The sequence below is a fragment of the Spinacia oleracea genome, chromosome 5 (genome assembly GCF_020520425.1).
Source record: "Spinacia oleracea cultivar Varoflay chromosome 5, BTI_SOV_V1, whole genome shotgun sequence".
Taxonomy (NCBI): domain Eukaryota; kingdom Viridiplantae; phylum Streptophyta; class Magnoliopsida; order Caryophyllales; family Amaranthaceae; genus Spinacia; species Spinacia oleracea.
Window position 1 is genome coordinate 86,798,200 of NC_079491.1, and position 25,355 is coordinate 86,823,554.

Genomic DNA, 25,355 nt, shown 5'->3' on the forward strand with positions numbered 1-25,355 from the left:
TGGTTAACAACCTAATATCTTTGTCTATTTAATTCTCGAATGAGTCTAGTCCCTAGACATTCGAATAGATCGATGCTTAGAGAACTTTAGAAGCTTCTGGTAAGATCATCTAGTTGAAACAGAATGTTCAACATAAATTAAATGGAAAGAACCTTGTTGGTGACATTGGACATGTCTAACAAAGTATAAAAGTCAACACTAAAGAATTCAATTCTTAAAACTATAAGAAAGGGTACAAGAAATAGGAAAACAAGGAACAAATGAAAGGAGTTTACGATTCCGTTTCTACCTATAAGTTTATGTTTAAAGAAAAGTGACCTAGCAATCAAACTTCCTTGGTATCATATACCGCTTGAGGTTCTTACTTCGGTAATAACTCAAACAATGGAAGCTAGGATACACTAATGACCTACAAGTGGGAAATGAAGCATGGCAATGCTACATTAGTTATAGGGTCATCTAGTTTGTTTTAAGTCCTTTCAAAGGCTGGAACTTAATGGCTATTTTGTTCCATAATCAGCATACCCAAATTTCTGCTTCAAACATAGAAAGACTCACATTCAAGAAAAACAAAAACAAATGTTTGTTTGTTTATTTGAATGAAATGGTCATTTACGGGTTGAGTCAATATGCTTGATTAAAAACAAACAACTCTTTAAATAAAAACTTTACTAGGTTCAAATCAATCTCTTGATTTGAGTTCCACTAACCTTTAGCATTGTTGCTTAGACCATATCAACAAGTTAACATTCATAAGCTCTATTTTGATGGACTTTTGAAAGTTGATTGATTTCTAGATCAATTTAAGACAAGCTAGTCTTACTTGTTGAAAGTAACAAAAGATACGAACTATTGTTAGAATGCCTAGACAATAGAGTTCAAAGCTAAAGAAAGATTTTATAACTTTATTATTTCACATGGATTTGAGTGAATATAGGTTTATTTACTCAAATGTGATATAAGTTGAATCTGTTTGGCTAGTTCAAAGATTCAGAAGTATAAAATCCACTTGGCAAGAAATCATAAAGATCTAGGTTAGATCATGATTACTTGAGACCAAATATGATCATCAATGATTGTGTGTTGTAATTTCACAATCTAGGTCCATAAGATATGGCATATCTTAGTTGGAATAATCAAAGTCAATTAGTACTTGATTCGATTAATGATGAATCATAAAGAATTTTCCTATAATTTCTAAAACAAAATGCTCAACTACCACCAAACTAAACCAAATTCGTCAAAGCTATTGAAAAGTAATTTCAGAATAACTTTTCATAAAATATATCTAGAGAGTTGCAAAACTCAGTGGGAGCTTAGTGTTTGTTATTCAACAAACTAAGGCCCAAGTATAGATATATGTTTCATTGTGATTTATTCAAATGAGACACAAGAGTATTGTTTCTACCACGAATTTTTGAGAACATAATGTTTGTTTGCTCGAAATAATGTCCTTTTGGAGATTCGTTTCCAAAATGACAAGTGGGAGAAAATAGACCTCGAAAGTCTTCGAGGCGAACAACAAACATAAATGGACATTCCGGAGGCTTTTCGAAGTGCTTCAGAAAATCCGAACTTATTCTTTAAGGACTTTAGAAGTGGCTTTAAAGAATAGACATCTCTTAGAAGACTTTACAAGTGCTTCAAGGAGAACAGGATATTCAAAGGACTTTCAAGTGGCTATTGATATTCTATTGTTTGATGTTCTATACCCAAGTAGGCATAGAGTTCAAATCACTGAAACTATGAGATTCTTCTATTAGATAGTAAAGAAACATAGAGTTCTGGTCAATGAAACTATGAGATTCTTCTATTAGATAGTGAAGAAACCTACAACTTGCAGTCAAACTATTATCATGTAGATTAATGAGTTTGTGACTTGTAAGAAAGCTATGACGAAACCTAGATTCCCTAAAATGGTTAGAGGCCATATATAGACTCAAATGTTTTAAATGGTTAGAGGCCATAAAACATACTCAATGTTTTGATGACAAAATTGAAATTTTGTTGATTTGCAAGAATAGGTTCACACCTATTGGTTGCAAGTTTGTTTTAAGGATAAAAATCATCAAACATGAAATTGTGTTCACAACACAAAGCTAGATTAGTTGCTAAAAGGTTACAAGCAAATTCAAGGTGTGGATTGTGTTGAAACCTCATGCATAATCGTAATTCTCAAGTCTATAATTCAAGCAATGATTGCATATTGGTACATATAGCAATTGGATGACAAAACGTATTCCTCAATCAAATGTTGGAATAAACTATGTACATGGTATGTCATAGGATTTGTGGATCCAAATAAATGCTTGAAAAGGAAAGCAGCTTATAAAATCTAAGTACAGATTTAAGCAAGCAATTGGGAATTGGAATTGTATTTTAGTGAAGCTAATAAGTATTTAGTTTCATAAAATGTACATGATTCTTATAGATTTATAAGAAGTTTAGTGGGAGTACGTAAAACTTAATTGGTCCTATGTGTATCACACACATATCTCTCTATTGAGAAATAACATTCAAATTCTAATGACTTAGATTTGAGATTATTCATCAATGATGGACCATGGCGGAACTTAGTACATACTGGGTATTAAGATCTAGGAAAAATTGATATTATCGGTCCCAACTATGGCCGATTTACTTTAAAAGGTCCCAACTTTTGATTATGTCAGGGTGGTCCCAACTATAGAGAGTGTTTTCCAAAAATGGTCCCTTAGTTAAAATTAAGTGCTAAATAACTTAATTAACACTCATATCTCTCGTGCAATAATCATATTTTTTAATTAAATGAAGTAAATGGAACAGTATGATATGCTTAAATCAACTTAATTAATAGTTTAATAAACCAAAGGACCATTCTTGGAAAACACACCTTAAAGTTGAGACCACTCTAGAATAATCAAAAGTTGGGACCTTTAAAAGTTAAACGGCCATAGTTGGAACTGTCAATATCAATTTTTCCTAAGATCTATTTACAAAGATCTTATGATATTGTTTTGGATTAAGTAATGGCATTTACTAAATCAAACACGAAATACTCCATTGGAGATATTCGACCCAGGTGAATAAATCTAAGTAATGAATGTTTGAACTATGTATAAGCATTTACTAAGTTAAACATCAAAGGATCTAAGTGAGATCCTTAACCTATATTATATGTCAAAAATTTAGTTGGATTCAGTATCTACTGAAACTGAATGAGCTAAAGTTACATGAATAGAATTCAATTAGGAATTATTCTGCAAAAGAATTTATCTTGTATGATATAATATGAGGATCGCCAAAAATGTATCGTGTGACTTTGGGCATGACGAACATACACCAATCTCTATTGATCTAAGTAAAGATCAACTAGATTGAGATCAAGAAAAACTTATGGTACTTGAAAAGGTACATAAGATTAGTTCTTGACTCAAGGAAATAAAGATATGCTAAACTTTAATGCTACACGCATAAACACTGGCAAAGGATCAAGCAAGATCCCTTTGGAGTTAACCATTGACAAGGACGAGCTATAGAGCATCGTGTTTTGAAATGGCAACATGGATTGGAGACCATGAGTTGTTGCGTGGGAAATTAAATATTAATTTCTATGTTCTAAGATACAACTGGAAAGTCTTCCACATATCTGTGAACTGCTTGGATAAGTAAATCCAAACATAGCATCACTAGCAACCTAAACAGTTGAAGAAAAAGTACTTATTGCCTAAGAAGCAATAAAACAGGGTTGTTTGTTTATGTTAAAGAGTTCTTCACTGAACTTGGGTAGATCATATGTCTTCTGACTTGATGGTTCTTCATTGCAAGATGCGTAGAACTACTCTTGTAGCTAGAAGGAATAGATCACAAAATAAACACACTCAAAAGATCTTATCATCATATCTCGAAGAACATTCGATGAAAAGATATTAAGATTGGCAAAGCATGATAACTAAACCTATGCAACAAGTGAGAAGCAACACTCACGTTGTAGCACTGGAAATCAAGCATAGCTTTGAATTCCATGAACTGTTTTAAAGATGGGTTTGAGGCCCATGGTTGTAAAACAATGGGGTTGAACATTTATCATATATGAAATGTATTTTCATATTCCATTTAATCTTGGTTTAGTATTAAATGATGAGTCCCTTCAATTTGACAAAATATTCAAGATAGACTGTCAGGACCAGTCCTGTGACTAAGAAATGTCTATCAAGTGAACTTGAATGTCAAAAGTTGAAAATGGTCCCTAGTCGGAGTTTTCTATAATATTGGACGCATAGAAAACGTTAGACGACTAGAATGCAAGATGACTAGTAGTTCTGTTTCTTGAACTATGTGGACATGGCAATGTCATAATCATTTGCATAGATACTTACTTTGGGAAGACTAGTATCGGACAGACCTATGAAACTTTACTGTAAGAGATGAAAATCTGTCATAAGTAAATTTCATTAAAATTATTAGACACTAAATCCTCAATACCTGAGTGATTTGAGATTACTTGTTTGAGAACTGGTTGCTTTGACGTTGACCAACCGTCGCACCGTAAAAGGAGGCTATAAAGGCAACGCTCAGGTAATCACCTATCAAACGAAGTCTAATCTCAAGATCGCAAGATTGGGATTGTCCTCCCATAAATCGGGATGAGATGCTTAAAAGTTGTACAAGGCCACTCAGAGAGCTAGAAACTGTGAAATGCATGGCCGTGCTCGGATGAATCATAGGCTATGATTATCTGTTTATTTGATCAGTTGAACTCTGAAACCGAGGAACACCTCTGGACATAATAAGGATGACAACTCTTACCTTATGTTCAAGAGCAAGCATCGAGCGACATAGGAATTAGGAAATGCACACTTGTCCCTAAGGACAAGTGGGAGACTGAAGGAAATAATGCCCTTGGTCCAAGTATGCATTCAATGTTAAGTCTAATAAATGCGGTTCAGTATTAATTAACAAGTTAATAATTCAGTGAGATCAAGTGAGCTTAATGCCTAGCTAGAGGCCGCTTCAGTTCAAGTGGAATTAATGATATTAATCCACAGCTTACTCTTGACTGAACCCGTAGGGTCACACAAATAGTACGTAAACGGATCAAGTATTTAATGGCATTAAATACTCCATCTATGGATATTCGGAATCGACGGATCTTGGTTTAAGTGGGAGCTGAGATCGTCACAGGCAAGAAATGAATACTCCGGAAACGATGATATTGCCGGAAACGGAAATATGGATCGTATCGGAAATATAAATATTATCCAAGTCGTAGATGTTGCCGGAAACGGAAACATGGTACGTATTGGAAAATATTATCGGAAATGGAAATATTGCCGGAATCGGAAATATTGCCGGAAACGGAAATATTGTCAGAATCGGAAATATTATCGGAATCGGAAAATAATTCCGGAAACGGAAATATTAAATATTTGTTCGAAACGGAAATTGATTCCGGAATCGGAAATATTAAATATTGTTCGTATCGGAAATGAATTCCGGAACTGGGAATTTAATCGGAAGCGCATCGTACGAATAAACATCGGACGAGCTTGCTAGACGCAAGGCCTAGCACGAAGCTAGGCCCAACGCCTAGCAAAGCCCGCGCGCGACCAAAGCAAGCAAAGCCCAAACGCGAGAGCAAGGCCAGCAGGCGCGCGCCCCTCGTGGGCTGCGAGCACTTGCTAGGCCTGGGCTCAGCGCGCGCGCGCGCACGGCGCCCCCCGTGGGCTGCTGCGCCTGCGTGTGTGTTTGTGCTTGCGTACGAAACCTTGATCGGTTAGGATTCGTATAAAGATTAATTTCCTAAGTCTACTAGATAAATTAAGTGATTGAATTTTAGATTAATTCAGATTCACTAAATCGTTTCCTAGTAGGATTCTAATATCCGATACCCATGTCCTATAAATAGGTGATCAATGCTCACAATTTATATCGAGATTTCAAGTATTAAAAGTGATTTTTGAGAGCAAAAATTCAGTCATACAATTGCCTAATAAGTGCCGAAAATTCTAAGTACCTTAAGGGCGATCCTAGTTGGTCAAGCTTAAGGCGGATCCGGACGTGCTGTGGACTATCTACGGAGGGACGACACTTGGAGTCCTAAAGACTTGTTCTTGTTCGGTTCGGGCGCAGCTAGGGAAGGCACGCAACAAAGAGTATGCATCTAAACTATGCTAAATGATTATGTGTAAATAATATGTTTTCCTGGCTTTATGGTTTTTCCGCATGATTTATGAATTGTCATATGTATCATAACCTAACAAAGCTCTGCTAAGGCGAGTGGTAAGCATTCCTGAGAACCACAGTAAAGCCTACGCTTTGCTGTAATCTGAATCTACATTTTTATTGCTTTCCTCGCCATATAAAACTGTTAACTTTAATCTATTATATTTCTCACGCCTAAAGCAGATAATACTTGGACAAATCGGTTTATTGTTAAGCACCTTAAATCAATCAGCGTTTTGACATCTGTTTAGTAATATCTGTGCATTAAAATCAATCAAGAGTAGTAATGTAGCATAACGCATGTCCTATCATCGTCACTATTGAACTAGTAAGGACCGCGCCGCGTGGGCTAATGCTAGGCACTCCCCGTATTAGTAAACGTCCCTCGAACTCTCAATCTCTACTCCGCTGGATGTATGTTGAGCGGTCTCCACATCAGGGATCACAAGGGAACCTATGGCCGTTGTGAGTCAAATATGTTTGCACTCCAGGCATATCACGATAACCGTGTTTTGTCAGTTTTTTAAAACTGAATGGCGACTCCTAAAGACTAGTAAAAAGAGGCTAACGCCCACAGTTAGTTATTATTTACTTAATATGCTTGCCACATCCAGAGGGGAAAAGTCGTGCGGGACGCATACTCTTTCTAAGAGGCGCCGCGCCCCGTCGTGTTTTTCCACCCCCTCATAGTGGCGAATCTTTCTAAAACCGCAAATTCCTCACACTGACTAAAAAGAGTCACCAGAGCCTTGGTCCAGGCGGACTTCGGCTTATTGACCAGCTTAACCATGGCTTTGTCGCCTAACACGACACCTACAAAGAAAAAACGACAAGTAGAAATTACTACTTGTTCTTTGAACATACTTGCATTAAACAAGTGTACTTCAAACTATTCATGAACTATTGGTAGCCAGAAGATTTATGTTCCTCCTGGATATCACAAACATGCAAAACATGTGCCAAGCATCATAGCACAAATCAAATCCCAAAGCTATGCTTGGGGGCTTGGAGAAAGCACCTCAAAACTGCTCTAAACGCCAATTTTATCGCGAATTGTCGATGCTAATGCAATACATATGTCGTAGGGAGCAAACCCTAGTGTGCAGTTGCGTAAAGCAAGCCTTAATTTGCTAATCCCTTGCCTCGGCTCTAAGAAAGGTTAACTAGTTAGAACTTGAGGTTGCTCCAAACTAACAGGGCAATAAACATCGCGAGTTCATGAGAACTTCGATCATCCAACTGCATCGAACATGTAAGATAATCACTCTGCACATATCCGTTCGTACAGTTCAACCGTTGCTGCAGAAGACTCTGAAAAACTATAAGAAAATTTCTACCACAAAAGATGAAAGAAAAGTTAAACACTCGGGGTTGAAACCTCTGAATTCCTATTCGAAAACAGGGCACATAAGGTAAATCCTTTCCGCAAACACCAAGTACCCATGAGGCATACCCCTCATGACGCCGTATATTAAAGACACTCTTCACATCTACAACATAAACAAAAGACAAAAACGAACAATTAAAATCTCGCATGAAACGAGACGATACAAAGTAAGCAAATCCTTACACTTACCTGAGTAAGACTCATAGTCCCGAACATCTCCTGCAACACCGACAGGTTAAGCTGCCTCTTTCAGTTGCTTATCAGCACCCTAGAGAGTAACAATTGGATATCCATAGTTCTCCCTCCCCGACCAAGGAATGAGAAAAGACAAATACTCAAAGGCCCACAACTGCAAACAAACAACAGTAAATAAGGCTTAAAAGAACAATCTACAAATTAGCATTTTTAAAAGTAGAGAGGCATCATACCTCAACCCAATGATTGGCACATACTATGTCTAAAGTATTCAAATTCATAACAAGTTTGTCTTACTTGGCGGAGTCAAAAAAAATTTGTTCCCTGAGTAGGAACATGCTACTAAGTTCAAATTGGTAGCAAAACAAGTACATGCAAAGTGATCAAAATAACTCCAAAGCAAAAATTCATGCATAGACCATGTAAACCGCAAGCAACAAGCCAAGAACACCTACATTGTGTCATTACAACAATTCATAGGCACACTTGGGGGCTAATTTTGAGCAATCTCAAAATCACCGAAAATCAACAAACTTGTGAAAATCAATATGCAAGATACTTATACATGTTATTAACATCGCATGCAAGCAAACAATTGCAAGAAATTGGGGCAAAATCAAGAAACTCCAAATCAATTTGAGCATCAACTTCTACACGAATTTTACTCGAAATTACACCAAAGACTCAAGTAAGATCCGAATGACTTACATACTTGGAAACGAATTTGGTAAAGACATCGGTGAAATCCGAGAAAATGGGCAGCAAGAGTTAAGAGAAAGTGCGAAATCGCGAAGAACAACCACGAAATAGCCGACGAGATCGCGAAGCTTGTATTTCCGCTTTTAGTAACTACCATTTATAGTAGCTTCCATACTTAAACAGCTACCAAAATAGTAACCGTACAAGATGAATATTCAAAGTGATTACATTGCACTACAATTATCCTTGAGGAAAGATAATGGTTGCACTCCAACCAATATCCTGAAAAAGTGATAAAACCGTGAATGAGACATAAGATTCGGAATGAAACCCAAAAATTCTCGAAAAGTGGAAGTAAAAAACCAGAGCTAGATATTTCTAGCGCTAGGCATACATGCGCCACTAATATTCCAGCACACCAAAACCAGCGCCAGGAAGATCTGGCGTTACAGTTTGGTTCTCATCTAATCACGACAAAGATAAAGTTTTAAACAAGTCAGTATGAATAATATCTAGCTCCCATCCAGCTAGCGCCGGGAAATAATAAGCGCTCCTGATCAAAGCGCTATAATATTCTAGCGATGCTGGTTGTTTCACGAAAAGCTCAAATCCCTTCAAACGCCACTCTTATTTGGCCGGTTACACCTCAATCCTTATATAAATGGCAAAGAAACTGCCTCTTCTGCCCGTATATAAAGAATGCACGCACTGGAAAATTCAAGCGCAACAAATGAAAGCGCCAGAAAATTCAGGCGCATGATTATTCTCATTCAGAAAACTATCGCGCCACCTCGCCCTTCGTGTACTGCAAATAACCGTCAGCTTTACTCTATTTTCTTCCAGTAGAAAGAGTAACGGTTTTTCAAATTATTTTTGTAAAAAATAGTAAGTTATTCCGTTGGCCCACCAACAGGCAGCGACATTTCGCGAAATCACTGTAACCCATTTGGGTGACGGTTACTTTTAAAAAAAAAAAGAATTTCAAAACTTATTTCCAAAAAAAATTCCGTAATCTGCATTCAAAAAATCTGTATTCTGAAAAAAAAAATTGTAATCCGTATTCCGGATTCCGTTTAGCTTTATTCATTCCTTAAAAATGTCGCGGTTTTGTAATCCGTATCCCGGATTCCGTTCAGGTTTATTCATTTCTTGCTAAAAAATGTCGCGGTTTTGTAATCCGTGTCCCGAATCCCATTCAAGTTTATTCATTCCTTGCTAAAAAAAGTCACGGTTTTGTAATCCGTATCCCGGATTCCGGTAAGGTTTATTATTCCTTGCTAAAAAAAATTGCGGTTTTGTAATTTGTATCCCGGATTCCGTTCAGGTTATTCATTCCTTGCTGAAAAATGTCGCGGTTTTGTAATCCGTTTTCCGGATTCCGTTTAGGTTTATTCATTCCTTGCTTAAAAATGTCATTATTTCGCATTCTTTTATTTCGTATTTCGTATTTTGTGGTCTATGTCCCATTCCGTATGTAGTATTCTGTGAGAAGTCCGTTCAAGTCAGTAGATTCCCAAGTACTCGTGAGGGAACTAATGACATTCATAGTGATGACCCTTCAGTCAAATGTTATAACTCGGGGGCTCGTGAGACCCTCGTTCGGACTTGGTCTCAACCATGCTAGGTTCCAGACGCACTCCATCTACCAATACTTTGATCAACGTCTTGCTTAGACTCAATCAAAGTGGGGGCTAACTATAGACGCCTACATTTGCCCCTGGGCCCGAAATGGTGTGTTCGGTGATGAAATTATAACCCACTTGTCGGCAATGCACTCTGATTAGCTGAAGAACGACCCTCGACTGACTGAAGAGGCCATCGGCGCATAACCTATTAAATATAGTAAACTTCCATAAAATGAAAGTAGCCTGAAATAGAATGGACACATATTTAGTCTCATTCGCATTTCGATATGTCTTAATAAGTGGTTGCATCGATAGAAAGGTAGAATATGATTGTCCGCATTACAGCACACATGTACGCGCCACAATGTTCATGTTCTTGCCTTCAGGCTCTAGAATAACATAGCTCGAACAACAACACTTCTCCAACTCATGCTTACTAGGCAAAATACATGTAAAATGTTAACCCAAGTTACTTCAAGTCCTTACGAGTGCCTAGAATACGCTCGTTAGCCTGCTTAGCATATGATATGTCCTTACAAAGTCAAATTCTGTCTTATAATTATGTTTTGGATCATGCACATCACATGATTATATAGGCCTTGGAATAAGCTTTCCATAGACTTATCATAAGCCCAAATCTGATTTAAAACGAACAAGTTATAAGGCTTTTACTTGGGCTTCGCTGAAATAGACCGACCTCCACTCTTTGGGCCATAACTCGAGATTTACGAAGTCCTTTTATGCGAGACCAGCGGCAATGGAAAGATGGATTCCGTAGATTTCCAACAAGATATTATTTGCAACAATCATAGTTTGTATATAGAAGTCATGAGCTATTTGTAGACACCTACTTTTGTCCCCATTCCCGAAAGGGAAAGGTTCGATGATGAAAACATAAATCTCCACTTGACAACGCATCTCCTATAAAATAAACGAATCTCAATTCCCCTTTTCATTTCACCCGAAACCTGCTATTTACGGAAACCTACTAAAAATAGTAACTGCCATAAAAGGTAGCCTCTAAAAGTGGCAAGTCATAAAAGATAGAAACCTGTCAGAATTAGGTGTTGCACTCCAACATAAATCCTAAATGAGATAGAAAACTGCGAGAATCCTATTCCTAATATGATTCGGAAATAAGAGTTACGTATTAATTAAAATCCTAACGAGCCTAGAGTTCGTAACGGGCCCAGACGCATTCCGTCATGAAATTGATACGCACTAAAAGACTCGATTAAGTCTCAAACACTACGGATTTCAGGAATCCGAATCTGACTAAGAAAACAGCCCAGACCCTATTTTCAACGCCTGGCTCTGGGCGCCGAAATCTTCGGCGCCCAGGCCTGGGCGCTGAAAATACCTGGGTACGTGTTTTTTCCTAATTCTTTGTGGATTAGAACTCTGCAATTCTATCTTTCCACGAACTCTTCCCTATAAATACAGCCCCAAATTCAACGTGAAAGGAACACAACACACAATTCATATTCTGAGTATTGACTCCAACCCTTAGCCTAAGCCTCACGCTGCGAAATTGTTCACGCGTTCTGTCGCAATCGATCCATAAATCGAACAGAACGTATCCTGTCCCATAATTTGAGATTCGTTAAATAAAAAGGAGAAATAGCAAAGTCAAAGTGGTTAGTTTTATGAGAACCGTGACGCACCTCTCAAGGGTGCGTCGTAACGTGTCCCATTTCGATGATTTAATTGCTTTCCTCGCCCTTTTTATGAACTGTTAAACTAACTAAATCTGATTGTTCTACCACGCCTAACAAATATAATATTTTTGGGAAATTGGATTATCATGCTAGGTCCCTTAATGCTATTTAAATCAGATAATCGCGATCGATCTAGTATTATATGTTGCATATTGCTAAAATCAACTCAGATTAGTTTAATAGTTAACGCATGTCCCTTCAATTATTTATGCTGAGCTAGTAAGGATATCCTGCCTCTGGAGTTATCGACGAGCGAGTACTCCTCTCGGTAGTTACAGTCCCCCGAACCCTCAATCTCTACCTTGCGGGTGTATGTTGAGAGATCCCCACACCAGGGATCACAAGGGAACCTACGACCGTCGTGGTCAAACATAATTGCACTCCCTTTATGTCACGATAACCGGGTTTTGTCAGTTGTTCTCATTGTCGTTAAAAACTGAATGGCGACTCCTATATTACTAGTCAATTGGGTGTAAACTCACAGGAAATCCAATTACACTTGATTGAATAAAAAAGAATCGTCACACCCACGAGGGACGAGGTCACGCATTAGCCTCGTGCTTTTTCGACCCCCTCACAGTGGCGACTGCGCTGGGGATAGTGAAGGAAATACTCGTGCTTGTAGGTAATCAAAATAGCCGAAGGGTGAAGCGATCCTACCCCGCGTTTATTTCCCCATCAAGTTGGGACGACCTGAAAATCAGCATATTAATGTGAATGGGCAGAACCGCATAACGAATCTCGACTCCCTCGGGAGTTGGGACTAAGGATACCTTTTTCCGCCAATAGGGGGGTGCATACGCCGCGCATGTTGCCCACTCGGTACTTGTGCAGGTAGTACACCTATCCCGAACCCAATTGCTCGCTCATTAGGTCCCTCTCGCCTGCATGCCCCCTTGGCTTGCACTTGCGGGTTGGCCTCTTAAGCGAAATTCGTCTGTTGAAGACACTACCTCGACCGAGGCATGTGTTGGATCTACGATAGAAGCGGTACCAAGCCAGGCGCAAATAACTACCCATAGAAGCCTATCATAAACTACATGACATGTTATTATCGCCTCATGATGAATGTTAGTTATGTGTAGCGAAATATGTGATTGTGTGTGACAAACTATCCTAGAAAACCAACGACCATAAAAATTTCCCAAACATCCATAGACTAATTTGCCAAAGAGTTATACCGAAATACGTGTTCCGCAAACCCGAATGATCGCCACAAAAATAAGCGACGCTTGGGATGGCCTGTAACGAATCCCACAAACGCTGCTACGCGTAAAGGACGTTATTAGGCAAGCACGCAAGTCGAAGTCGCATAAACAGAAGACAGAAAACGAGAACCAGCCAGGGACGCATTTTCAACGCCCCTGGCTGGGCGCCAGAATTTCTCACACCCCTCGTTGGGCGCTGAAGTTGCTGCTTGGCCTTCTGGTCAGGCGCAGCAGCCTCGGTGCCCGCGCGAAAGGGAAATACGTAACACAAAAAATGTTCGTAAAAAGAATTGCTACGAAGGCGTAAGAAAAGCAATCGATTTCAAAAGCGACTCGTAAAAAATTAATAACTCTTTGTGTCGTTGTTAGGCCTCCTACGCCGACAATGCTCGGCACCAAAACCGAACATTCTAATAACTATGAATGTCACACGGGCAAGTGTTTCGAAAATCCAAAGAATGACCAAAAGAAAAAAAAACTAAAAAGTGTACCAACAAAAGAAAGAGTGAAAAACCAATAGAGAGAGTCGAAGTCTAGACTAAGTAATGCTTGAAACTTTGGGAACCTAAACTTTAGCTTATCTTATGCCTAGGATTGGTCCTGCCACTTGGTGCCGATCAGGGAATCAACGGTTAGTGCATCTCGAAGATACATCGCCAACATCAGGTTTAGTGACTCCAAGATCCGTCCGTCGTCCCCCATTTCAAGGATCTCCGCTTCCCCAACCTTGATTCGCACCTTCAAACATGTCCATCGAAGATTTGCGAGACCAGATGGTCCAAATGACCCAACTCATGGGCCAACTGAAAATGGAAAATGAAGCTTTAGCGGCTGCGCAAGCCAAAATTGACCTCGATAACGAGAAGAGGATTGAAAAAATGGTCCTACAGCAAACCATGGGGAGCAAATACTTCTCCCTCGATCCTGAACCTTTTCCTGGCAAACTATTAGAAAAGTTCAGTTCATCTGACTTACCAAAGTTCAAGGCCACGGACAACCCCCGTGATCATCTACTGAGCTTTGTGAATGCCATGAACTTGAAAGGCGTGGATAAGTCCATGTACTTACCTGCCTTTCCTTTGTCCTTGGAACCTGTGCCGCTTAAATGGTACTAACACCAGGACCCTAAGCTCTTCCCCACTTGGGAAGACTTTGTCAATGTCTTCATCAAGCAATACTCGTCGAACATGGATTTCCAAGTCACCATGCGCGAGCTGGAAGTTCTCTTCCAAAAGAAAAATGAGGGTTTCACGACCTACTTTGCTAGATGGAGGGACCAGGCGGCCCAGCTAATCAATAGGCCTCCCGAAACAGAATTGGTCCAAAAATTCATTGACAACCTGGACCCGGCTTACAGACAACACCTTAGGTACCTGGGACTTGACACTTTCAAAAGAGTTTATGATGTGGGAATAAAGATCGAGGACGACCTCGCCAAAACCATACAAAGCAAACCCACATATAAAAACAACACCTATAATCGGGTAACACATCCCAACCCCAAGAAGTCCATGCTGTAGAAGAGACTCCCGCCCGAAGAAGCCCTTGAAGATGGGTCGACTTTGGTACAAGCCTTTGAAAGACTAACCAATCAAGGAAAGTTGAGACCTATAGGCCCCACCCGTGACCCTCCTGTCAAAAGCAAATATTGGGTCGAAGGTACTTACTGTAAATTCCATCAAGGAAATGGGCATGACACTGAAAACTGCTGGAATCTAAAACATACGATCCAGGACATGATAGAGGATGAAGTGATACATCTCCCTAACGTTGGAAAACCCAACAACAACAAGAGCCCACTCGGCTCTTGTCACATCTCTCTCTACCAACCAGAGAATTTCGACCCCACGGTGTACATCACGCCTGAAGGTGCACCACTCGCTGTGGTCCCTATGGATCGAATCGAGAGAGAAGTGTGCGGTGTGTGGAATGATGATGCTGAAGATATTTACCTATCTCAAGTATCGGGCCAGGACCTTTTCACCGAAACTTGGCCCGGGTATGCTCTCATTGACACCACCCCCAGGAGCCCGAGGTCGACAACCTCACCCGATCCGGAAAAATATACCAACTGGATATTCACCCACCTCCTATGGACGACATCCCGGTTAGGTAAACTCTTGAGAATGGACGGCACGCCACCGTCGCAGAAGTCATTGAAAATCCTCTCCTGAAACAACGAAAAAGAACCAAGGCCGAGATTACCATCTGGGATCTCATGTGTACTTCAAAGGAACATCGCGAAAAACTTATTCGCTCACTCGACCTCATCTCAGTACCTACATATATCACACCTGACTCATTGGTTAGCCATGTCACGAGAGATGCCGGAGAAAAAGCCATAGTTTTCACTGACAAAGACTTGCCCAAAGAGGGGGGTGCTCACAATAAAGCCCTTTACCTAGTGGTTGGATGCAAAGGACAAAACATCCCCCTAGCGCTCGTAGATAATAGTTCGGCGGTTAATGTCTGCCCATTGCGAACCGCCCATTGCTTGGGGCTAGGAAACGATGACTTCCAAACCTCCACGCAAGGGGTACGAGCTTATGATAACTCCCGAAGGCCTGTATTGGGAAAAATCAACCTTACCATACAAACCGGGCCTGTGGCACGCACCACGGAGTTTCAAATAATCGACATCAAGCCCACTTTCAACCTCCTCTTGGGGTGACCTTGGCTCCATGACTTAGGAGGTGTGGCTTCTACCTTGCACCAAATGGTTAAACTTAACCATAACGAGGTAATACTAGAAATCCGCGCCCCTCCTCTCGACGTCAGTTGCACTATGGTTGGAACGGCCGAAACTGCAGACGACCTTTACGGGTTTCAAATGGAAGAAACAATCCAGTTCATCGAAGATTATGATCCAGCATTCCTAGACCCGCATGCATCCCGAGTCATCCCTAGAATGCTGTTAGCTCAAGGTTATTTCCCAGGAACCCCATTGGGCATAAGGAAGAAGGAATACACATTCCATCCTTTTCCCAACAAATCTACTCCCTTTGGCTTAGGCTATGAACCAACGAAGGAAGATATTGCTGACCGCCTGTCTAGACTACGCCTTAACAAAGCCAAACAAACCACCCTCCTTCCCCCGTATCAAAGGACCCTTAACGGGATGTTCGTTGGGGAAGGAGAAGAACACCCATGCTGTGATTTCCCTGAACCCTTCGTTCAGGATGGCTTGCTAAAACCCGGATTTGAAATTTTCCATGACTGCCACACCTTGGATGAGGCACCCCACCTCACCAAGACTAAAACAGTTGAAATATTGGACAACCAGGCTCTATGGACATTGTTTAACGAATCGAGGCCTATGGAGAACGAGAATGTGATGACTACCCTAGATTTACAAGATGAAGGTTTCGATCCAACCCGGTTAATCTCTCCTGCATCAGCATTAGAAGAGGTCGAGAACGGATGGGTGAAGACATATTAGTGGGTTAATGCAAAAGGAATAGAATTCAAGATGAGTACCGGTGAAGGACCGAAGTTTTATGAGACTAAACCCCAGGCTTGAGCCACATAGAGCACCATTAGTAAAAAGCGCCTAGTAGTTCCTTAGATTGGTAGAAAAAATAATAGAGACTTTAGATGGTCCTAAAAGCCCCTTAGAATATAGGGCAGTTTTTATTTCAGTGTGTTTTCCTTACTTTCCGAATCAATAAAGGCGTAATATTTCTCCTAAAATTTTTATTCTAACACTAAATAAACACCGAATGTACTTGCAAAATACAAAAAAATAAAGAGGCGGCCCACTCTAGGCCCAACAAACAAAGCCCACTCGGTTTTGAAATAGTGTCATGGGAACCAATTCCCGAAACCCACAAAATAAACCACACTATCCCATTCATATCCCCAAAACCTAAAAAGCCAACCAGTGTCATCATAAGAGTAAATCCATGCAACCCAAAATCAAAGGAAATCAAAATCCAAAACAATGAAAATGTTACCAAAAAACAAATTCATAAAACATAATTCCATCATACCCTTCACTAACAACACGCACTTCAACCCACCACAAAAGCCTACACAAAGATCTTCATAACTTCCGCACCCTAACCCCATTTTCAAAACTGTTTCGAGTCACGAATAAAAAAATTAATCCGGACAAAAACGCATTTCACGCTAACGGTAAAAAAAGCCTCCAAAATAGCCTCAAAATTGACTTTGAATACGAGCAAAATATCAAGGCACAAAAAAAAGAAATAAATGCAAGAACATGTGAAGCAAAGCGTCCAAAATTGACCGCCCAAGTCATTTTCAGCGCCCAGGGCTGGGCGCCGAAATTTCTGACGCCCCAACCTGGGCGTTGAAACTCTCTGCCTGCCAAAAATTTTCTTTTCAAAAGTGCTCGTCATTTTATCCGCAGACAACGGAAAAATAACGAACACTTGGGGGGTACAATACGTATCCAAATAGGCTTACCAAAAATATAGCCATACAAAACATAGTCGGATTTCATTTTTTACGCGACTTACGGCAAAAAAAAAACGGCAGACGAAAATAATGATAATACTTCACTCATTTGACCGGTTAAGTAATATGCTACCACCTCAGGGCATATCTACCGAAATCCGGCATAATAGAACTTATTCTAAAGCTAGAACTACGCGCGACCTGATTCTGATAAGATACGTAGGCAATCCTTACCAAGGATTCGGTCCAATAAAAAAAACAAATATTCTTTGTGCAAAAAGTGTTAGACATATAAAAACATAAAAATGAGGAGAAACAAAATAAATGAAAATGAAAAATAAAAATACGCCTTTATTAAAAAATAATAAGAAGGAAAACAAAGTGCTAAGAATAAAAACAAGCACAACTGAAATAAATAGAGGGCACCTACACCCTAGCAAGAACTACACTACTCTAGTTCTTTCGGATCATCAAATAAAGTCTTGTAGAGGGCAATGTTCGCAGGATCCACCCCCACAGTCTTCTGCGCTGCCCCAATATCAATCTCTATAAGAACCGGCTCCTGGAAACTAACTTCCAAAGATGCCAAGGCTTCAGGAACATTCTCAGTTATAGCCCGCTCAGCCTCAAGGGCACAGACAATGGTGGGAGAAGGATTATTATCATCAACTAGACTTGCCACTGTTTCTACAGGCGGCTGAGCCTTCCTAACCCATACATTGTTCCGGCGACGATCTCCGCGAGAGCTTGCATTTCTTTTAACAACAGCAGGCCCCTTCATGTTAGGCGTCTTTTTTGGCCTGAAACTGGAACGGGGAGGAACTTCCTTTCGCTTTCGATCAGGACGAGCTTTCACAGTCTTAATACTATAGGTTCGAGGTTTGGCAGAATCAGGACCCTCATACTTAACACAAATACGAGGTATCAAAAGCTCAGTCGGCTCCCCATTACGAGCCTCGGCCCTCACATCTTTATCATCGGAGCTCATCCACAACTTGTAGTTTTCAGCAAGACCCACAAAGCCATTTGTAGCTACGGCCCAACGCGGGAGACCATCATAATACTTAGCCCACGCGAGGACCCGTGTTTGTGAAAAGGCCGCTACCTTAGGTGGTACCGTATCAGAAAAGGGGATAATCTACCTTAAACCATATTGACGCATGACTCGGTAAGCGAAAATATAAATGGGACGAGATAGCCCCAACAAGGAAACATAAACCGATACATCAGAACCCCCCGTCATAGTAGTCAAACCCCACCACGGTACCACCCACTTAATAGAACAGATGCCATAAGTAAAAAAGGAGGTCCATTCGGCCTCGTCCTGGCCTTGGTGCAAGTATTTTCGGTTACCCAAGGCTATAGGGCGATAATGTTTAGGATCGGCAGGAGCTTCCAAAAGTCTAAGCCGTTCCACGAGCCAAATCTGCGAAAAACGGGCACGATCAAAAAATAATAAAAATGAAAGAAAACGGTTCCTGGGGCGCAGTTTCAACGCCCAGGATCAGTGATGAATCATATTTATATAGGGTATTCTAGGCTCATTTAGGTTGCATTTCTAGGCATTCGTCTCATTTTAGTTGCATTTAGAGTCATAATTGCATAAGTCGTCGTTATTGTACTCTATTACGCTCCGTTTGTGTTTTCTTTGATATTAAAGGTGATTTTACAATCATTTGGGTGCTTTCGGAGTGTTTGGAGGTGGAACGAATGATCACCGGATGGTTTGAGTCGGAGAAGAAGTGTTTGATCGGAGAATTGAGTTTTCCGGGGATGATTAACTTGATATATCGCTTGTGCATAGCCTCGCAAGATCCCCCGTTGGCTCGCAAAATCCCTCGTTGGCTCGCAAGATCCCTCGTTGGCTCGCAAGATCCCTCGTTGGCTCGCAAGATCCCTCGTTGGCTCGCAAGATATCTATCATTGGCTCGCTACATCTATCGTCGTGCCTCATCGCTTCATGGTTGCTTGCTTCACTAGGCCAGCGAGGGATGGCTCGCTAGCTCCCTCGCTGCCTCGTTGCTCGTCGCCTTGGCCTGCTATGCATCTCACTAGGCCAGCGAGGGATGGCTCGCTAGCTCCCTCGCTGCCTCGTTGCTCGTCGTCTTGTCTTGCTGCACTTCACTAGGCCAGCGAGGGATGGCTCGCTGGCTCCTCGCTGCCTATAGCTTCGTGGCTTAGCTTGCTACAAATACGCGCAGGGCAGCGAGGGATGGCTCGCTAGCTCCCTCGCTGCTCTACCTTCTTGCTAGTCGCTCATCATGATGCCAGCGAGGGATGGTGCGCGAGATCCCTCGCTGCCCATGCCTCGCCATCTATCTTCCCGTGTGCGCGGCTCGTGCTCGGGTTTGGCTGCCACATCATCGCTCCATCGACCAATCATTGACGACTTTTATTTTTTATTTTCATATTTATTTATTTATTTTATTTTAGAAAATAGGAGCATATAAATACTCAAGGGAACTAATTTATTTCCCTCATGTTATTATTTCCGGAGAATTCTTTTAAACGCTTAGTTTTATTTTTCTCTCTACACATTATTGAGCCCTAGTTCATTCCATTCAATTAATCAATATAGAGGTATTTTTCATAATTTCTTTTGCTTTAATTTATTATTATTGTTTTCGTTCCTTAGTTTAATTTTTCCTTTGATTATGAAATTCATGTTTATTATTTCTATCATGTTTGTTAATTCAATTATGAGCGAGTAGTCGTACTCTAGGGCTAAGTTAGGGAAGCCATGTTTATACCATGATTATTATGCATAAAGTTTGTTAATTTATAGATTATTGCTTGAGTATTCCGATTGATTTGTTTTAATTGTTGATTCATGTTATCGGCCAGTTTCATGAATTGATTATCTAGCTAATAGGAATTAGAATCGAAAGATCGTATTTTTAGAGGCTTAGTGCAATCGGCAATTCTGATTATGTTAGCGACCGTACTGCAGATGTTGAATTGAAAGTGTTAAGACCCGACCGTAGGATTAACATGTACTTTAATTACTCGGCTTAGTTTATTCATTTATGGATTGATTTGTGTTCTTGGATTGGTATAAGCATGGTGAACCGAACAGACGCCCTAGACCTTTTAATTCATTGATAATTTCACATTTACATTATTGCTTTAGCTTCATTAGTTAATAATATCCAAAATCAACTTTCGTTATTGAAATAGTTCGTATAGTTGGGCAAAAACTAATAGAACTTGTCTCCCTGTGGGATCGACCCGTATTTGCTAAGTATCTGCTAACAACAGACACCGTGCACTTGCGGTATCACTTTTTAATTCATCAAGTTTTTGGCGCCGTTGCCGGGGAGACGGCTAGATTCTATTAATTTTAGTTTGATTATTTGAACTGTTTCCATTGTCTCATTGGAACTCTCAGTTCCAATTGAGGCAAATCTCACTGCGTTTTCTTTCGTTGTTGTTTATGCCCAGGTCTGCCAGAACGGGTACCTTGGTTCCTCCCGATCCCGATCTCGGAAAGACCCTTCGTCAACTAAAAAAGCAACAGAAAAAGAAGAAGCCGTCAGGGTCCCAAGACTCACAGACTCCACCGAGTCACACGATGTCTAAATCCCTGAAATCATATGGGGTTCCTTCCTCGAATAGTGTTCCGACTGGGCTCACAATGCCAACTATTGATGCAGTCAACTTTGAGATCAAACCCGCTCTAATCTCCATGGTCTCACAAAGTCAATATGGTGGCCATCCATCAGAGGAACCCACCAACCATTTGCAGAGGTTCAACCAACTGTGTGGTATTATCAAGCATCAAGGGGTCACTCAAGACCAATTGAAAGTCATGTTGTTTGGTTTTAGCCTTCGTGATAAGGCTCAGACATGGTTGAATGATGTCAAGGAGACAGAGTGGAGTGCTATTTCACAGGCCTTCCTAGAAGAATTCTTTCCACCCACCAAGACTGCTGAAATAAGGCATAAGCTGACTACATTCACTCAAGAACCTGGTGAATCACTTCGAGAAGCCTGGGATAGATTCAAGGCTTTGCAGCGGTCGTGTCCGCATCACAACATTGAAAAATGGTTCTTGGTTCAGATTTTCTACCATGGTTTGCAAGATGAAACAAAGAACACGGTTGATTCTGCTGCTGGGGGTGTTTTTCTTGACAAAGAAGTGGATGCAGGTTATGATTTTCTTGCCAATTTAGCTGCCAACCATTACAGCACCACCAGATCCACATCTAAGAAGGGAAAATTGGATGTCGATGCTTATGCTCTATTGTCCTCACAAGTGGCAGCCTTGAACCTGAAGATCGATTCTTTGAAGGCTCCTCAGTCTAGTACTCCCCCAATGAGTATCAATGCTATGTCTAGTGTAGCTCCAGTGACAACTTCTTACTGCGAAGTATGTGGAATCCAAGGTCACTTTGGTCATGAGTGCTCTTATAGTTTACAGGATACTACGCAATTGGAGCAAGTGAATGCTTTTCAACAGAGACAACCCAATGACCCATATTCCAATTCATTTAATCCGGGTTGGAGGAATCATCCAAATTTCTCATATCGGGGCAACAATGTTCAGAATCCTCAACCCCAACAACAATGGTCGCAACCACAGTTCCATCCACCTCAACCACATGTTGCTAGGCCTCCATTTCAACAAGGAGCCTCACATAATTCTCCCCCGGGGTTTAATAGGCCCCCGCATCAAGGATATCAACAACCCCCTCAGAGCAGTGCTACTCCAGAGCCTAACATGGGTGATCTGTATAAGCTCATTGCAAATATGCAGAAGACCGCAGAGATAGATCAAAAGAACCATGATGAGAGCATCAAAGAGTTGAAGAATCAGAATAGAATGTTGGAGAATCAAGTTGCTCAACTTGCTGACACTCTATCTCAAAGGCAACCGGGTACACTACCAGGGCAACCTACTCCGCCCCAGAACAGAGAAAGTGTCAATGCTATCACTCTTAGAAGTGGCACTAAATATAATGGACCCCCGATGCCCACTGATGATGCAACTCTTGCTAAGGAGAACACATATGGACCAGGGAAAGCAATTGATGCAGAGCCTCAAGTCCTGGAAGTTGGTAATGCTGATGATGTTGGTGCAAATAAGGGGAAAGAGAAGAATTCTGATTCTCTCCCTATTGTGCCTAAGTTACCTTTCCCTCACCGGATGCAGAAAACTAAGGTCGATCAACAGCTTGGTAAGTTCTTGGCAATGGTCAAGAATCTTGAGGTAACGGTCCCTTTTACTGATTTAATATCTCAAGTTCCTGTTTATGCAAAATTTTTGAAAGAGATGATCACTAAGAAAAGGGATTATGGTGGTGTGGAGAGAGGCGCTCTAACTGAAGAGTGTGGTGCCATATTGCAAAATAAGTCTCCACCCAAACTTAAGGATCCGGGTAGTTTTTCCATCCCCTGTCATGTAGGTGCATTGTTCATTAATAAAGCATTATGTGATTTAGGTGCAAGTGTGTCTGTCATGCCCCTTTCTGTCTGTAATAGGTTGAATATGGGAAAACTAAAATGCACACAAATCACTTTGCAAATGGCAGATCGTTCTATAAAATATCCTTTAGGTATTTTGGAGGATGTTCCTGTCCGGGTGGGAAAATTCTACATTCCTGTTGATTTTGTGGTGCTAGATATGGAGGAGGATAGTCAAATCCCCATAATTTTGGGTAGGCCATTTTTATGTACTGCAGGTGCTGTTATTGATGTCAAGTCTGGGTCTCTTACTTTGAGTGTTGGTGATGATACTGATACTTTTAATCTAACCAATGCTGTGAAGTCTCCTATGCTTGAGAATACTGGTTGTAGGATTGATATTGCAGAAGAAAATTCTCTAGACAACATTCCTAGAATGTTGTATGATGATCTATTGCTGGCGACTCTCACCTTGGAAGCCCATAAAGGAGAAGGAGATTGTGAGATTGATTCCTTGATCTCGGATTTAGATGGAATTGAAGTTGAGAAGGTCAATGGTTTTGAGGTATTGGCAACTGTTTTCTCTATTTCCGAGCCACAGGTAACGAAGGTAGAACTAAAACCATTACCATCTCACCTTAAATATGCATTTCTTGATGATAATGAGGATTTTCCTGTGATCGTTAATGCTGCACTCGACGATAGCCAGCTTTCTAAGCTTCTGACCGTGCTACGTATGCACAAAAAGGCAATCGGGTATAGCATTGACGATCTCAAGGGCATTAGTCCTGACTTTTGTATGCATAGAATTAACTTGGAAGCGGATCACCGCCCTCGCATACAGCCACAACGTCGTTTGAATCTTAATATGCAAGATGTGGTGAGAAAAGGGGTAGTGAAACTACTTGATGCGGGCATCATCTATCCCATATCAGATTCTAAATGGGTGAGCCCGGTGCAAGTCGTTCCTAAGAAGGGGGGGACAACGGTCGTTAAGAATGATAAGGATGAGCTTATCCCCACTCGTGTTGTCACAGGTTGGCGTATGTGTATAGATTATAGAATGTTGAATACGGCCACCTTGAAGGATCACTTTCCCCTCCCCTTTATTGACCAGATGCTAGAAAGATTAGCAAAACACAACTTTTTCTGTTATTTGGATGGATATTCAGGTTTCTTTCAGATTCCCATTCACCCAGACGACCAGGAGAAGACGACGTTCACCTGTCCATATGGAACTTTTGCATACCGCAGAATGCCGTTTGGTTTGTGCAACGCCCCTGCTACATTTCAAAGGTGTATGATGGCCATCTTTTCTGACTTCATCGAGGATATCATGGAGGTATTTATGGATGATTTTAGTGTTTATGGTTCTGACTTTGATGTATGTTTGCATAATCTTTCTAAAGTGCTTAAACGTTGTTCTGACGTGAATTTGGTATTGAACTGGGAAAAGTGCCACTTTATGGTCAATGAAGGAGTGGTACTTGGTCATCTTATTTCTGAGCGTGGCATCCAAGTTGACCGAGCAAAAATTGAGGTGATCGAGAAACTTCCCCCTCCCGTGAATGTCAAGGGAGTGAGGAGTTTTCTCGGTCATGCGGGTTTCTATCGCCGTTTCATAAAAGATTTTTCTAAAATTGCGAAACCCCTCACTCAATTACTGCTCAAGGATGCCACATTTGAGTTCACTGATGCTTGTTTGGAGTCTTTTGACAGGATAAAGAAAGCATTGATAACTGCTCCGATCATTCAGCCTCCGGATTGGGATTTGCCGTTCGAAATTATGTGTGATGCGAGTGATTATGCTGTTGGAACAGTGCTTGGCCAAAGAAAGAACAAGGTGTTGCATGCCATCTATTATGCAAGCAAAACCTTGGACGGAGCTCAGATGAATTATGCTACTCCTGAGAAAGAGCTCCTTGCGGTTGTTTATGCACTTGACAAATTTCGGACGTATCTTGTTGGTTCGAAAGTCATTATACACACTGATCATGCCGCTTTGAAGTATTTGTTGGCCAAGAAAGAGGCCAAACCAAGACTTATTCGATGGATTCTTCTTCTCCAGGAGTTTGATTTGGAGATTCGGGATAAGAAGGGTGCTGAGAATGTTGTTGCAGATCATCTCTCTCGGTTGAAATTTCAATCTAGCACAGACGGGCCTATCAATGATTCTTTTCCTGACGATCATCTATTCTCTGTGTCTTCTTAATCCCCATGGTATGCGGACTTTGCGAACTATTGTGTTGGTGGCTCCCATCCTCCGGAATTGACATATCAACAACGTAAGAGATTCTACCATGATGCTAAGCGGTATTTTTGGGATGATCCACATTTGTATCGGAAGTGTGCCGATGGTATGTTTCGTAGGTGTGTAGCGGATTGGGATACCCACGGGGTTCTTAAGCATTGCCACAGTTTACCTTCTAGTGGCCATCTTGGTGCTATTCCGACCGCCCATCGAACTCTTCAAAGTGGTTTCTATTGGCCTTCTATA

The 25,355-nt window shown here is 40.9% G+C and overlaps 1 protein-coding gene and 1 non-coding gene across 2 annotated transcripts; one reads left to right on the plus strand and one right to left on the minus strand.

The window, feature by feature from the left end:
- The first annotated feature begins 8,485 nt into the window (after positions 1–8,485).
- Positions 8,486–25,070, plus strand: LOC130461674 (uncharacterized). The gene is made up of 5 exons (XM_056829841.1): positions 8,486–8,564; positions 21,604–21,896; positions 22,002–23,895; positions 24,058–24,200; positions 24,315–25,070. Exons 1-5 carry the CDS (start codon positions 8,486–8,488, stop codon positions 25,068–25,070), a joined length of 3,165 nt encoding a protein of 1,054 aa, XP_056685819.1.
- On the minus strand, positions 21,388–21,493 carry LOC130462268 (small nucleolar RNA R71). The gene has a single exon (XR_008922366.1). It is a non-coding gene; the product is annotated as a small nucleolar RNA R71 (small nucleolar RNA).
- Positions 25,071–25,355: the final 285 nt, after the last annotated feature.